Raw genomic sequence first — 16,996 nt, forward strand, 5'->3', positions numbered from 1 at the left:
GCTCCTGCCTATTTAAGCTTAGCTAGAACACTCCACTTGAGTATAAAAGCCCTGCCTGTTAACAACTATTTTCACACCAGCTGTCCCCAAAAGGTGGCTAAATATTTCCTTTCATCTTTAATCTCTTTTATTGTTTGTACAAATAGCTTAGCTATTCCGCAGCCTATTCCTAGGTGCATTGTATATTCCTACATCCTTTCCATACTGTTTTTCTTTCTTTGCTGTCAGGGACGCCTGCAGTTCCTTGCAGGAATTCAAATGAGCTTGTGGACAAACTGCTGGCCAAATTCTGAGCTTGAATGGGGCTCCTATTGGCTCCAAACAGTCTATGCATGTCGGAGAGGAAAATCTGACCCACCTCTACCTGTGCCCCAGGAAAGTCCTGATGTCCCTTCCCTATGGAACAGAATAACAGTAAAAAAACAAGGTGGTCGCTGGCTCCCAAGGCCTGGCTCAGTGCTGGGTAGAAAGCAAAGGTGCTGTCCAAAGAACTGCGGAATACCCTCCAAACCTCTACAGCAGCAGGGGGAATCAAGAAATGGAAAATCTAGAGCTTCAGCCAGTTCTCCAACTGACCAGTGTGGGGCTTGTAGGTCACTAACACTACGCCTTGCTCCCCACCCTCACTATTGAACCAGCTACACTAATTAGCATGAACCAGCTGATCAGCAGAAGTCAAGTTTATTTCATGGAATCACAGAATCCTAGGACTGGAAGGGTCATCTAGTCCAGTCCCTGGCACTCATGGCAGGACTAAGTATTATCTAGACCATCCCTGACAGGTGTTTGTCCAACCTGCTCTTAAAAATCTCCAATGATGAAGATTCCACAACCTCCCTAGGCAATGTATTCCAGTGCTTAAGTACACTGACAGTTAGGAAGTTTTTTCTAATGTCCAACCGAAACCTCCCTTGCTGCAATTTAAGCCCATTGCTTCTTGTCCTATCTTCATAGTTTAATGAAAACAATTTTTCTCCCTCGTCCTTGTAACAACCTTTTATGTACTTGAAAACGGTTATCATGTCCCCTCTCAATCTTCTCTTCTCCAGGCTAAACAGAACCAATTTTTTCAATCTTCCCTCAGAGGTCATGTTTTCTAGACCTTTAATCATTTTGTTGCTCTTCTCTGGACTTGCTCCAATTTGTCCACATCTTTCCTGTAATGTGGTGCCCAGAATTGGACACAATTCTCCAACTAAGGCCTAATAGCGCGGAGTACAGAGGAAGATTTACTTCTTGTGTCTTGCTTTCAACACTCCTGCACATCTCAGAATGATGTTTGCTTTATTTGCTACAATGTTACACTGTTGACTCACATTTAGCTTGTGATCCACTATAACCCCAGATCCCTTTCCGCAGTACTCCTTCCTAGGCAATCATTTCCCATTTTGTATGTGTGCAACTGACTATGCCTTCCTAAGTGGAATTCTTTGCATTTCTCCTTATTGAATTTCATCCTATTTTCTTCAGACCATTTCTCCAGTTTGTCCAGATCATTTTGAATTTTAATCCTATCCTCCAAAGCACTTGCAATCCCTCCCAACTTGGTATCATCTGCAAACTTTATCAGTGTATTCTCTATGCGATTATCTAAATCATTGACAGAACAGAATTGGACATAGAATTGGACATAGAACTGATCCCTGCGGGACTCCACCCGACATAACCCTTCCAGGCTTGACCGTGAACCATTGATAACTACTCTCTGGGAACAGGTTTCCAACCATTTATACACCCACCTTCTAGGTTGCATTTCCCTAGTTTGTTTATGAGAAGGTCAAGCAACATTAGGGGACTGAGTTCATTTAATTTTACATTGTGGGGGCATTTGGTGATTTCTGTGACCACGCAGAACCTTTTGAATGGGTTTTGGGGTAGACTGTATCCAAGGAGCTATCGAGTGCATTATCAGGTGTGAGAATGGGCTGTGCAGTCCTGTGGTTCAGCCATGATATTCCTGGGGGCTCCCAGGCAGTGCACAAGTGTGTCAGCTACACCACCCTGGAGGAGGATCCAACCTCTCTTTGACCAGCTCTGTTTTCACTGAGGTGAGATGGGGGAAAGGGAGCTTTGACTCTGTCCTCACCTCATTCCAATGGGATTCTGGCTATTTCTTGTGCAGGATGCAAGGACGAAAGTGCATGATTCTTGTATCCCTCTCCATTTACACACATCCTCATAGAGGCTGACCACAGTGTTTCCCTTAGAAAGTAAATAGCTTGGTTCCCTGACTATGATGCACCAGAAGAAAGAAAACCCCACCATGCACCTCGCTACCTGCGGAATGCTTCCTTCATGGACTCCCAGATCTTAACGTCAGAATGACCCCTTTTAATTGATTCTACATACACAATAGCTTTCACCGCAGCATATGGTATAATCCTATGTTTCAAAACAGAATCAGGTGGGAGGTAAAGAATAATTATGCCAATTTTTACTTAATTTGTCACAAATCGGTTTCTACATGTTTAAAAAAATTAAGTGCCTAATATGGACATGGCAAAATTGTAAACATTTCCAGTGTAGTGAGGAGCAGTACAGATGAAGAAAAAAAATGTTCAGTATTCATGTGAAGCAGAATCAGAGATTTAGCCACTTCTGACCTACCTGCTAAATCCTTTAATAAGTATGGATTTAGTGCTAAAATATAAGATCAGGTGAAATTGCCCAGAGCTTCTTGAAAACTGGGGCAGTTCCACTGACCTTCAACATATTAATAGAAAATTTAATAATTAAAACCTGTCTTAACTGGGATTTTTTGGTTTCAAGTTGGCTTGTCTCAGGCAATTTCCAGTGCTGTATAGATTTTTTTCAGAAATGAAGCATGGAGTGGAGATAGTGCACAGTACTAAATGCTACACTTGGTGAAGGGAGCAGCGCTGTATAAACAGCCCGTGATCATTTTACAGAGCCAGGAATGGAAAAAGGTAGGAGTGGGATGTACCAGGGTGGGGGTAGGGGAACAGAGGGAATCAGGCTTCATAATTAACAGTATTTGGACATCAATGCATTATCCAAGGTGTTCCTTTGCGTCAAGAAACTCCCATGATTTGATTGTGACCTATAGTGAAAGCAGGATTTTGGAAGGCATAAAGCTAATTAGCCTTTTGAACGGTGCTACCTTTTAACTCATTTAAAAAAGACTTTAAAAACCTTTCGAACCATTTTGCAAAGCAGAATCCAATAGAAGAACTTTAGAAGCCCTTTCCTTGCCATTGAATTACCACATTTGTAATGTAAAGCCTTTAAAAAGCCCTCCACCCCACTAATGACTAGATAATGGTTACGTGATTTATGTTAATATCATTAATTGAAGGTCACATGACTTTTTGATTAGCGCTGATGTACTACAACACACTCAGCGTTACTGGCTATGGTCCTAAAAGAGGCCCGCCCTGCATTCTTTTGCTTACCACAGCATTAGTCTTAATCAGCCTGCACTCAGCTTGAACTGACAGGAGAGAATGTGCAGTGTGATATAAAGCAAGGCCCATTGGTAAGCACAATCTGCACTATTCCAGGTCGTCTGAAGCATTGTCTCTTACAACAATACACTGACACACTTCTTGCACTTCCATAGCACTTTCCATCTGAGGATCCCTGAGCCCTTTTTGCATTTCAATGAACTAAACCTCACAGCACACCTGTGAGATAGACTTATTTCCGTCCATTTTACCGATGGGGAAACTGAGACACATTAAGGTTAAGTGACTTGCTCAGGGTCACACAAGAAAACTATGGTCCATAGGCGCTGACTTCTGCTAGCGCCAGTGGGTGCTTGACCCCCCTCTGGCCCCGGCCCCGCCCCGACTCCACCCCAGCCCTGCCCTGTTTTGCCCCTGCCCTGCCCCCATTCCAACCCCTTCCCCAAAGTCCCTGCCCCCTCCCTGCCCCCATTCCAACCCCTTCCCCAAAATCCCTGCCCTGGCCCTGCCTCCTCCCTTGAGCCTACCACATTCCCGCTCCTCCCCCCTCCCTCCCAGAGCTTGCTACACAGCCAAACAGATGTTTGGAGGCGGCAAGCGCTGGAAGGTAGGTGGAGGAGCAGGGACATGGTGCACTCAGGGGAGGAGGCGGAGGAGGAGGTGAGGTGGGGGGTGGGGGCAGAGAGGGAAGCTTGGCTGCTGGTGGGTGCAGAGCACCCACTAATTTTTCCCCATGGGTGCTCCAGTCCCAGAGCACCCACTGAGTTGGCACCTATGGGGTAGAGCCATTAATAGGACCCACAGCTCCTGGCTCCCACTCCTGACTTTAACACCAAGACCATCTTACTGTCCTTCACAGGAGGAAGGCTGGCCTTGTGATTAAGATGCTGGAATGCGACTCAGGAGATCTGGGTTCAACTCTAGGTTCTTCCATAGATTTTCTATGTGATCTTGAACAAGTCACTTCATCTCTCTGTGCCTCATTTCTCCACCTGCCTAATGGGTTGGGGGTGGGGTGAGGATAGTAATTCCTTCAACTGTTTACTGAGATTAGAAACTCTTTGGTGCAGGGACGGTCTCTTACTGGGTGGACAGGCAGCAAATAGCACAATGGAACCCTGCTTGGGCCTCTTGGTGCTACAGTAATACAAACAATGATCATGATTCCCATGAAGAGAAAAGACAGTAGACTTAATGGATGAATGCTGTAAGCCAGTCTAGTAAATTCTATGTAACTATATAACGTGCAGTACTACCAACTGAGACATTAGGAGGGTCATAAAAACAAATCACATTTCCAAGAGCAATTTCAACATGCTGTATATATGCTCCCAAACATTTGTAACATTTATAAGATTCTCTATACCCTAATTTCATCCTGAGGGGCTGACCACCACATGGTCTACAGATTCTCCCAAATGGCTGTGATTTACTTCTTCCCCATTGTCAATCTTTTCTAAATTTATTATTCTGAACATTATTTTAAATGGTCACTTACTGTCGGATAGCTGGGCATGAAATGCCACGTCTCCGAGGATTTTATTCCTGGGGTTAACTTTCGTTAAATAAAACTAAATATCCCAACCTGCAGGATTTTGTTTGAGCCTTTGATGTTTAATTGGATCTTAGCCTTTTCTGGGATGTGGGTTAAAGCTTCCCAGAGCAGGAACAATTCCTACTGCATAAATGAGGCTCCTAACAGGGATTCTTTTCTGGGCTAAATTTAATTTCCTCTCCCTGTCCACAAGCATAAGATGACTTTGATAGCAGTAAAGCATTTTGCTCACCCTTTCTGTCATTAGTAAGAATTACATTTTGCTCCCTTCCAAATTTCAGTTCAATTCGGTTTTGTTTCATAAATAAAATTGAACAAACTATGCTCCGATGCAACTGCTAGAATCAACTGTAATTTCATTGCTCAGATCTCAGTATTGTTGTGTGATCAGGCACAACTTAGTTTGCGAGTGTATTTTTTGAGGATAAGCTTCTTCTCTGCAATTTGGAACTTTTAATATTATTTTTATCATTCTTTTTGCTTTGTTAAATAAATACATACTGCAAATTTAGCTTTGGTGAAAGGTGCCAGATCAATACACCTACACCTATACACAGACTAGCTCCCTGAGTCCTTTATTTACCCACACAGCTGGTATACACCAACAGCAGCACTGAAAGCTTCCCCTCCTCCTTTCCCCATGCTGCTAATATTCCTCAACCCTGACCTAGAAAAATCACCTTTATGGGAAAAGAGAGTACTACATTCTCCAAGGCCCATTCAAATGTTGACCTCTCTGCTAATGCTGCTAAAAGGATACCAATTAGTGCCAACTTTGATGGTGGTTTTTACAGTGTGGACATCAATCTACTGATAACCGGTCAGTGCACACTATAATCGCTTCAAACAGATCACGAAACAGTAGTTAGATAGTAATGATTTTCAGTCACTGATACCCTGGTGTCCATTGAACCATACCCCATTATCAATCCTGAGTCTTCCAGTTCTTTTTGCTTCCTTTAAAGCTGCATGACATCTTATCAAGCCCTTCTGCAATCTCCATAGTAACATATTTTCTCTTAAGCAGAACGCTTGCTTCCCTGGCTTTACCAGCAGTGTGCTGTATTCTCCTTGCTGACTGTCTGATCCTGCACCTGTGCCTGACATGAACAATAAAGTTCCCTGTCATCAGTGATGAAGGATCAGACACCAAATTTCTATGCAATGTTCATAGGCATCCATGGGAGTTCCCCCGGTACAGGAAGAAAAGGATTCTCCCTCCTGAAAAACTAATCAGATTTAAAGTATATTTTTATACAGTCACTTGTTTTCTGATTAATAAAAATGTGCTTATTCAACAAGCTCTAAGTGCACATATAAAATGAAATAATAGTGTATCTATATAGTATTAATCTACATGGAGTTTTAACCAAGGAATTTCATCCAGAGATTTTAAAGGCCAGAAGGGACTGTTCTGGTCATCTAGTCTGACCTCCTGCATAACACAGGCCTAGAGAATCCTGCCTAGTGATTCATGCATTCAGGCCAACCAACTGGAACCCAGCTCCACCTGCCCTGGGGGCCTGAAGTCTCAACAGAAGGACTGGTTGGGAATTCTCTAATGGAAGGTTTGTCTGTCACAAAGTGCCATTCATGGAACTTAAAATGTTTTGGTGAAACAGTTTGATTTTGGTGAAGTTACAGTGGTACGCTGGGTAGGCTGCCAAGGAGGCAGGAAGGTAAGCTGGTGGGAAACCGGACTGATGGGAAGCCGAGAGCCTAGAAGCCCTGGCTCTCAAGCTACCAGGCTCCTCTGCAGCTTACCTGGCAGCAGAGAAGAGCAAAGTGCCAGTGGTTTCAGGCCCCTGGCTTATCTTCAGTCTGCCAGGCAGTCTGAAGGAGAGCCAGAAGCCTGGAAGCCCTGGGAGCTGTGGCTTTCAGCTCCTCCACAGCTTGTCAAGAGGTCTGAGGGGGAACCTGGGAGAGCAAGCTCCCAAGATGCCAGGCTCATGGCTCCTTGGCAACTCGGACTTCCAGGGTCAATGGCAGCCCACCAGGTGGCTTTCCCCAAGGCTTCCAGGGTCTGTGGCTCTGGGGTAGCCACCAGGCAGACTGCCCGGAAGCTTCACTCCCTTTCACTGAGAATTTTAAAGTGTTTGGTTTGGGCTCCAAATCAGAACAAATCCAAATGTCAAATGTCCAAATGTCAAAATCCTCTGAGATGCAGAATTACCTTTCTCCACCCTGCTCTAGTCAGCAGCCTCATGCTCTAGTGACCACTGAGGGAGAGAATTAGAGGAGCTGTCCTCTGACAGAAGTCAGCAATTGTCCAAAAAGAGCTCAAGAAACTTCTGCTTGATGTAACTGACCTGACCGTAGAATCATAGGACTGGAAGGGACCTTGAGATGTCATCTAGTCTAGTCCCCTGCACTCACGGCAGGACTATATTATCTAGACCAGAGGTTCTCAAACTGTGGTCCATGGACCACCAGTGGTCCGGGAGCTCCATTCAGGTGGTCTGTGGATAGTTTCCTCTAAGATGTGCGCCTGGGCGGCAGCACACAAGAGAATGAAGGGCCACCCACCTAATTAGGTGTCTGGACCCTGGAGAAGACACACATGCAAGGTGAGGTGGGCCTTGGGGGAATAGGGGGTAGATGGGAGGGAGCAGTAGGGTGAGAAGAGGGGGTGGGAGGAATTTAGGATGTGCAGGGCTGCAGTGGCCAGAGAAAAAGGAGACTTTCCCCAGCTCCGGGGCTGCGTCTGCTGGGGAGAGACGGCCCTCCTTCTCAGCCTCAGCTCCGTGGCTGCTGTGGCGTGGGAGAGAGGGCACATCCATCACATTAGAAAGGTAAGTCTACTGATACTAAAATATGAGTTGTGTGCTTTTATGTGTAGAAAAAAATGTTAATTATTATTAACTTTTTTTTTAATATAGTGCTTTTATCCAAAGCGCTTTACAATAGTTAGCTAATGGTACAAACAACGTTTGAAAAGATCATTAAGTGGTCCGCCGAGACTCTCAGCAATTTTCAAGTGGGCCATGCAAAAAAAAGTTTGAAAACCACTGATCTAGACCATCTACCACTTGATGTATAATTTGCCTTTGCTGAGTAAAGTGAGTGAGGTGCTGGAGGCAGGGCGACCAGTCATCCCGATATTATCGGGACCATCCTGATATTTGGGGCTTTGTCTTATACAGGCAACAATTTCCCCTCTCCCAGTCCTGGTTTTGTCACACTTGCTATCTGATCACCCCCACTGGAGAAGAACTGTCTCAAACTGCTCTTGAACACATCCCAATTGGATTTGAGAACAGGGTAGATCACAGAGATAGTGCTGGCTGCATCCACATACTCAGTCTGCCAGATGTCTCAGCAGCGTCCTAGACAAGAGAGAGTATCAAGCAATAGTGGTCAAATCTGACTCCTGACACCAAGTCACTGGTTTGCCGTTCATGCTGCTCAGGGTGGGCTTTCAGTTGTAAGCAAGTGACCTATTTGAGTTTTAAAAGACAGGAAAATCTGCTGCCTTTTTGAGAACCTCTCAGGCTGCAGGTTAAGGGCCAATTATGACCATTCAAAATTGCGGACAGAGGGTGCAGGAAGCCCTGTGTTTCTTCTCCTCTGAAGAGCACTCACAAAGGACACTACCACAATTTGGTTGACTGTGCTGATTGACCTTTTCATAGCTATCGCCAGGGCCGCTGGTCCATATGATGCACAATATTCACCATTCCCCAGAGCAGCTTTGGCTCATCAGTGGATTAAGTTAGCCTCAGCTTGGGGGAGGATGTGCCAGTCAGAGCCAAATATAACTTGGCTGCACTGAACCTGCTTTGTTCTCTCAGATGGAGATTTTGCTTCTATGCAGATAGTTAAACAGGGAGGTTCAGAGCTACACGAATCAGCATGTCTTGATTATGTAGGGCCTAATTCTGAAATCCTGACTGCTGCAAAACACCCACTGAAAGCAATGGGAGGCTTATAGTATTGGTTCTGCATCAGAACAGACTCTGCCAGTATCTTTCAGGGCCCATCTCTGAAGCCCTTTTGCCAAGCAAAGTCCTATTGCCTTCTATGAGAGTTTTACAGACAGGAGGGCTGCAAGAGTAGTGAGATGAACAAGTTACAAGTTGAAGGGGGATCATTTAAAGCAGTTTCTGAAAATGCAGCAGTGCCTGAAATCTTCTTTTTAAGTCATTCAGATCTGAAACGAATGGAAGTTTATCAATTTCAGAGGCTATCATTCAGGATTTTTTTCTTTTGCTTTAGCCAATGTATCTTGGAGCCAAAAAGAGGCAAAAAGGCAAACCAGAGCCCTCCTGGGCACTGCATGAATAGCTCTGCACTGCAGTGATGTGTAGGCCTATTTTATGCGACAGCTGATGTAACATCCGTCTCATACAGATACATTCTCGCTCCTTAATGAAGGGAATGATGGTTTAAAGGTGGAGTTACGCAAGCATTTTGTAGAGACGGATTTTTATTTTGGTGGCTTTGGGCATAATGTGAGTTTAACATGAGGTTTTGTTTTGTAAGGTTGACACCACTGAGCCTGGGGAAATTAATTTTTTTCTCACATGTTGTGTTAATCCTGGTGCTGTTTGACCAATGAGATATGACACTGTCTGATAAAATAATTAGAGCTGCTGATATTCCAAGAAAAGCATGCATGTGTGTATGTGTGTGTACACATAAAATATCTGTCTGTAATAATCCCCGGCAGTCTCTGATGGAAAAAGCCATTAGGAAAAACAAAGAGACATTTTATTTGCTTTTCTTCTTTTAAACTTACTCTTTCCTATTCTCCATTTCTCCTAATTGGACTACATAAAATACATGTACACCTCTACCCTGATATAACATGAATTTGGATATAATGCGGTAAAGCAGTGTTCTGGAGGGTGGGGCTGCGTGACCCTGCGGATCAGCGCGTCAGCGTGTCTGGCTCCGACACGCTGCCCTGAGCGGCATGATAAGGGTGCCGGGGCGGGGCCGAGGGGTTGGATAAGGGGCAGAGGGTCTCGGTGGGCGGTCAGGGGACGGGGGGGGGGAGGGGTTTGGATGGTTTGGAGGTTCTGGGAGCGGGGCAGTCAGGGGACGGGGGCATTGGATAGGGCGTGGAAGTCCCGGGGGGCCTGTCAGGGGGCAGGGGTGTGGATAGGGGTCAGGGCAGTCAGGGGACAGGAGGGGCAGGAAGTGACTATTAATAACGGAAATGCTCAAGGCCAAAGCAAGTTCGATATAAAGCAGTTTCACCTATAACGCGGTAAGATTTTTTGGCTCCCGAGGACCACGTTATATCGGGGTAGAGGTGTATTTCAATGAACCAAACAAGTCAGAGGTGGGAGAAAAACAATTAGCCCACTGCCCAAAAGGTCGTTGAATCACTAACTTGTATGATTCAACTATAATAAATGAAACCAATCAATATTTTAATAATACCTTCACCTTACATAGACTCTTAAATCCAATAATCTCAGGGTGCTTGTAAAAGGATAAAGAAAGAACACTGAAAGCAACGGGTGTCTTTCCATTGCCTTCAATGGGCTCTGCATCAGCTTTTAAGTAGGAATGGAATGGAAGAGCCCCAGCTCCCATTTCCTTGCTCTGACCACACAACTTCATGACCATTGATTTTATGTCCTCCCCTATCAATTCTGGATTGCCATAGACACAGCATAATTTTTCTTACTGCTTTGCCCAGTCCAGATGTAACAGTCTCAAGTAATTGTGACAGACGCCAACTCCGTATTCAAGTCAATGGGTCAATTATGTTCTAGTTACTGAAATTGAGTCCATTGACTGTATGCGAGTCGATGTGTAGCAGTCATTGTCAACTACGTCAACTCTACATGAGTAAATAAATGGACCCGAGAGCATCATTTTTATTGGTGCTTTTTACAGTCTAGTTTTAGATGTCTCAAGTGAAGCCCACAGATGTTAGCTAGAGAACAGGAAACAATGTGCAAATCACTGCGTTACACATTTTACAGAGAAAGATTGAACGAACTGGAGGAGCTAAGAAAGACAGAGAGGTACATAGATGAGACTTTCAGAGACACAGCATAGTGGTCCCACCACCAGTCTGACAGCCTTTGTGCCATTGAGGAGGATGAAAGTCTCAGGGAAGGAGAATATCAAGTTGGAGCAGAGAGAAATGATTGCCATAGTTAGGTCCCTCCTTCTAGATGATGTCATGGTATCCTTTCACACTACGGTTACCCCTCCAGAAGAGGGGACCCCTATTATTAGGAAAAGGCAGGTAAAAGTAATGGGGAATTCAATTTTTAGAAATATAGATAGTTGGGTTTGTGATAACCTGGAGAACCTCCTGGGGAATTGCCTGCTGGGTGACCTCTCAGGACATCTAGATAGACTTATGTACTGGGGTGGAGACTGTGATCATGGTACATGTAGGTATGAATGACATAGGGAAAGGTAGGTGAGGTCCTGGAGGCCAAATTTATGGTGCTAGGTAAGAGATTAAAGTCCAGGACCTTCTTGTTAACATTTTTGAAATGCTTCCAAGCTCCTTACACAGGGCCACTTAGAGAGGCAGAAATACAGGGGCTCAGTACATGGATGAGATGATGTTGTTCAGCAGCGGGATTTAGATTTATAATGAACTGAGGAACCTTTGGGGGAGGAAGAGCCTGTACAGAAAGGATAGGCTCCAACTGAACCAAAAGGGAACCAGATTGTTGGCATGTAAAATTAAAAAGGTTATAGGGGAGCTTTTAAACTAAGGGCTCGGGGAAAGCCAATGGGTGGCAGAGGAGCACATGGTTCAGAAAGAGACCTCCCTTATGGGACGATTTATTAAAGGGAAAACTCTATATCCCTGTAAAGAGATGAAGACAGAAGTTGATAAAACACAGGTAGGAACTGAAGAGAAACAAACAAACAAACAAACGAGTCCCATTCAACTACATTGCATGAAGACAGCTAAACAGTATTTTATAAGTGCTTGTATACAAATGCTAGAAGTCTAAATATTAAGATTCTGGGAAGGTGCTACCCACAAAATACACGATACATAAGATAGTATAGTATCTCTCACCCTTTTCATTTTATAACATGTAATGAATTCCATCAAGAAGCAGAACAGATTTCTCAGGGAAAACTGGATCTGAATAAATATCAAAAGATTTACAAGAAGAGTGGAAGCCATATTATGTAGACCTTCCATAACTTGGATCTGACTTTCAAGCAACTGCCACCATGTTTCCCTGTTCTGCTGAATCCTGATTATCCAAACATATTTGATGATGTCTAAATAGCTTAGAAAACTGGGAGTCCATTGCATGTCAAATTCAATTTTGTGATAAAACATCAGCTTATAGGTGCCTCCCCCATCTCTCCCTTCCCCGGCTAGACAACAAAGAGGTTAAGAGACCTTGCTCTATGAAACTGCATTAGCTGCCAGGCTTGGAGAAGGGCCCTTGGCTGGGGCTCATTAAGAAGTGTAGAGAGTTGGTGAGGCCCTGATACGTGGTTTCTAAATTTTCCCTTCTGCAGCGAGCTGTTTAGCTGAACCCTGCTGCAAAGGGACCCCTTTATGTTTGTTTATGCTATCCTGCTGAGAAGGAAGGGGTTGTCTGGGTTTGTTTTCCTTCTCCTTTTGACCCTATCAAAAGGGAATCCCTGTGTTTACCTCCCTTCCTAGGAGAAACAGAACTACTGATTTGCGATCCTCCTGCGGAGGGAAATGAACTGCCTGCTTGCCTGGGAAGAAAGAGATCCCAGAATGACTGTCCCCAGTACAAAAAGAGAAAAGGACTGGTTTAAAATGTGTTTTGCAATTTTCCCCCTCTAAAAGGTTAATGGCCTGAGTGTGGCAGTTGCCTTTCCAAAGAGTGCTCCTGCAGCTGGCACAGACTTCAGAAGATATGGCACTGAACAAGCCATTAAGGTCCTTGTTCTTCCCATAACATATAGGACAGGGCAGAATTTGCAAACTGTACTGCACTATTTATATACGCCAGCAAAAACAAACTCCAAACTACCATTAAATATATAACAGAGCAACACAAATCATTCGACAATATTGCTGACTCGTGTAGAACTAAGCATCTCATCATGCTTTCCTTGTGGCCCAAGACTTCCACAGAAGTCAGACTGAGTCTACCTATTTAATCCTAGAGAGTCATTGATTTTAAGGCCAGAAGGGACCAATAAATCTAGTCTGACCTTCTGCATAATACAGGCCATAGAAGTGCACCCAGTTACTCCTGTGTTGAGTGCAATAACCGGTGTTTGACTAAAGTGTCTCTTCCAGAAAGAAATCTGGACTTAATCTGAAGACTTCAAGAGATGGAGAATCCACCATTTCCTTTGGTAGTTTGTTCCACTGGTTAATCACCCTCTCTGTTTTCACCCCATGTTCCTCAGTGTGGTGCCTCAGAAAAAACGCTATCCTTAGGAATTAGCAGTCTCTGCAGCCAAAGTCCTTTGGATCTCATTGGGTCCTAACCACATGCTTAACTGCCTTGCTGAATAGGGATTTGATTTAACACGTTTCAGTGTTTTGCTGCGTTGGGGTTTTATACTAGTGTGACTGACCACAGAATACAGCCCCTAGTCTGTATATTTTTTCTGATTTTTTTGTTTCTATATTATAGAACTATAAAAATATTTAACCAAAGAAACAAAGAAGAATTTGAGCCATGTTCCTGGTTAAGGCCATGTGCTGTTACATATACTAATACTCCTTCACACTACATTTTAATCTCACACTCATTCGGTGAGTAAATCTGTCCTTCAGAATTCAGGCATCAATCCACTAGAGAGGTCCAGGTTATAAATGGGTGTTTATAAATGACTTTAGCTGTGAGGCAATGCACAATACCTTTAATGTTACATGTGGTTCCATGAAGAATGAAGCCTTGGAGTGATGTTGCTGAAGTTTCTCCTGTATAACCTCGGCCAGAGAAAATTTACCCTACAAGGATTTATGAATGTGGCAGAAGCAAAGGTTTATATATGATCTTATGGGTGGTCATATGTAACCAAAGGAGGGGTGTGTGCATGTTTGCATGTAGAAGCAAAAATTTTCCATACTCATCCTTAAAATCTTAAAACCGCTATGTAATCTCAGAGGAAGAATTCAGTTGTGAATCATGTTGCAGAACTGCTGAAAGCTTTCCTCTCCCCTTCCCCTTACATATGTTTCAGTATAAGAAATCAAAGATGTCAATGCTGGGGGAAAAAAAAGAGTAAATCACCCAGTCTGTCCTCATGCCAGTGCAAGATTGTTCCCTACACTACATAGGCAGGAGCTTTGGCTAATCTAGTTTTAAATGTCACAGGTGAACGGACTTCCACATCTTTCTTTGGGAGAATATTCTTCAACCGAGTCGATTTCACTTGTAAGTGGATTTTCTTGCTATTCAGTCTAGATGTCAGTTTTTTAAATTATGTCCCATGACTCCTGGTTATACCCTCATTAACGACCTTAAATAGTTCCTCCCCAGCCTTGGAGTTTACACTCTTGTAATACTTGTAGACAGTCAACATGGTCGTACTCTCCACACACTTCAGTAATCCCTTAGCTAAACTATTCTTATTTATTCAACTTGTCATATTTACTCCCACATCAATCCTTTCAGTTCTCTTAAGAGTTTTTTTTGTTGCTCTGCTACAAATTCATTTAAGTTGCTTGACAATACTGCTCAGAACTATACTCTGTATTTGTGGTTCAGTTCCCCAACAGCTGCATAGGGTAAAGAAACCACTACAGATGTGGTCTGCAGCTGTCTTCTTTATACTTCTTATTTGTGAACACAGAATACAGAACAAAGGCCAAGCAGACTGTTGCTCCAGAGTTCCAGACTAACGTGCATATGGTACTTCCAGGGTGCCATTTAGTGACTGGGTTATTCTTAAAAGAAGGGAGAAAAAGCCTGTGCATCTTTTTCTTGAGTTTCTATTTCAGATACCTACTGCTCGTTTCCAAGAAGCTTCCTGTTTAGCTGAGGAATGAGAAGAAGTCTAAGCTCCAATTTGTTAATAAACCTGGAGATGTCACATAAAAAATGCTTTCTCTGGTAGGTGTTTGCACCTTTCAAATACTTGCAGCCATTTATGTCCTTTCTTGCATGATCTTTTACAAGTGCCTACAGTTCTTCATATTAAGGCTTGTTCTCTAGTTCACAGCCTACGACATACTTTGGCTGCATCTACACTACAGCCGGGATCAATGCTTTGAGATCGACCCACTGGTGGTCGATTTGCGGATCTAGTGAAGACCTGCCAAATTGACAGCAGATCGCTCTCCAGTTGACCCCTGTACTCTACCCCCGATGAGAAGAATAAGATAAGTCGACCGGAGAGTTTCTCCCATCAACCCTCTGTGGTGCAGACCCCGCGGTAACTCGACCTAAGGTACGTTAGGAGTTATTCACATAGCTCGAGTTGCGTAGTGTGGGTCAATTTACCACATAGTGTAGACATAGGCTTCATGCAAACACTAGAGGGAGAACAGACACAAAGTAGAACTGCTATCTCTAATGGTTCTGTTGTCTTTTCACTGTTATATGATTGTGAGATTACTAAGTATTCTTTAGTCAAACCCCAAACACTACAAAGTTTGGAGGCTACAAAGTTTTATCAAGAATTAACACAACAGGCAGCTATATGCAACCTGTAAACTAAATTCATAGCAATATAATGAACAATAGCATGCCTCCGGAGCTTTAATGGGGCTATTACTATAAATTCACCAATAAAAGCAGAATTATTTGTGTGGCCGAGCGATAGCAGTTATGCTTCCAGTCATGCCCTACATGTGTTTAACCCAGAAATTCGCAGTGCATGTTTGTAGACCCAACTGCTAATATTTTATAATTTTTTTTAAAAAAAAAGTCACTGCTGCAGTTACCGATTGAGCAATCGTGTCCGGTCCAGTTAGGATCGCAGCTGCAGAGCCCGGTATCAGGCAGAAAGGTCCCATGTCCGGAGCACTGGTCCAAACAGGTAGCTCTTGGTGTCTCGCAATTCGTTCCTCCCCAGCCAACGGAACAGTGACATTCTCCCCGTACGCACACTCCTCGCCCAGAACAAGTGGGATCCATGCAGTCCACTACATTGGGGGGGAAAGCAGAGATAGAAAGTTCCAGAATGACCCATTTTGATATTTATAGTTTACAATGCAGTAGCATCTTGAGGCTGTGCAGTCAAATGAGACAAGGACAGCTCCTGGCCCAGGAAGCACTCAACTACTTTGCACTTCAGAAATTTCTGCACGAGAAAGAGGATGGGATTCTGGAAAGGACAAAACGAAAATGAAAACAAAGGAATGTTACATGGTGAAATCCATTCTTATGCTCATACTAATAAAGCATGTCTAGTACCAACTGGAGGCAATCAATTACATTTATAATAATAAAATAATAAAGACTTTGCAACTATATAGCATCTTACTTTATTGTATTATAATCATAGGAATAATAATAATTATTATGAATACATTCAAGGATCTCAAAGCACTTTATGGACATTAATTAAGCCTTACAACACCCTTGTGAATTAGGCACTATCCCCATTTTACAATGGGGAGACTGAGAATAAGTAACTTGTGCAGACCATTACAGAGCTTGGAATATGAATCCACATGTCCACCCTCCCTGTCTACACAACAGATACTCCCTCCACTCACCTCCATGAAAGGTGAGATCAAGTGGGCTATCCACTCAACCCCAAGATGGAAATCATTTCTGTTTCACTTATGTACTATAATATGTGGTTACAACACTCTTGTCTGACACAGTGGTTACAATATTTATTCCAAATATTTATCTATTTCTATAAAATGGACAATGCCCCTCCCCGCCATTTCTAATGCAAGTCATGAATGGCTAGATGCTCAGAAGCGGCAGTGATCAGCATGGGCTAGTAGACAGAAAGGTTAACCTTTGTGTTTAGGAGCCACTAGTAATAAGATAGAACATTCATACTGTTCTGTTAGCATCAGTATAATGCCACATTAACACTAAAAGGACTTTTTAAATGTTGTTTTCTGGTATAGGGTAATTTTCAGAAACTATATTAAAATCCATTCCACTGAAAGGGA

The 16,996-nt window shown here is 43.4% G+C and overlaps 1 protein-coding gene across 1 annotated transcript in view; it reads right to left on the reverse strand.

Annotated features, from left to right (window-relative positions):
• Nucleotides 1-16,996, reverse strand: part of TENM4 (teneurin transmembrane protein 4) — a 523,302-nt gene that overhangs the window by 147,002 nt on the left and 359,304 nt on the right. Inside the window, exon 13 of the mRNA XM_073335791.1 lies at nucleotides 15,806-16,006. Within this exon, the coding sequence (XP_073191892.1) occupies nucleotides 15,806-16,006 (201 nt within the window). The remainder of the gene's footprint in view (nucleotides 1-15,805; nucleotides 16,007-16,996) is intronic.

The sequence above is a fragment of the Lepidochelys kempii genome, chromosome 1, assembly GCF_965140265.1.
Source record: "Lepidochelys kempii isolate rLepKem1 chromosome 1, rLepKem1.hap2, whole genome shotgun sequence".
NCBI lineage: Eukaryota > Metazoa > Chordata > Testudines > Cheloniidae > Lepidochelys > Lepidochelys kempii.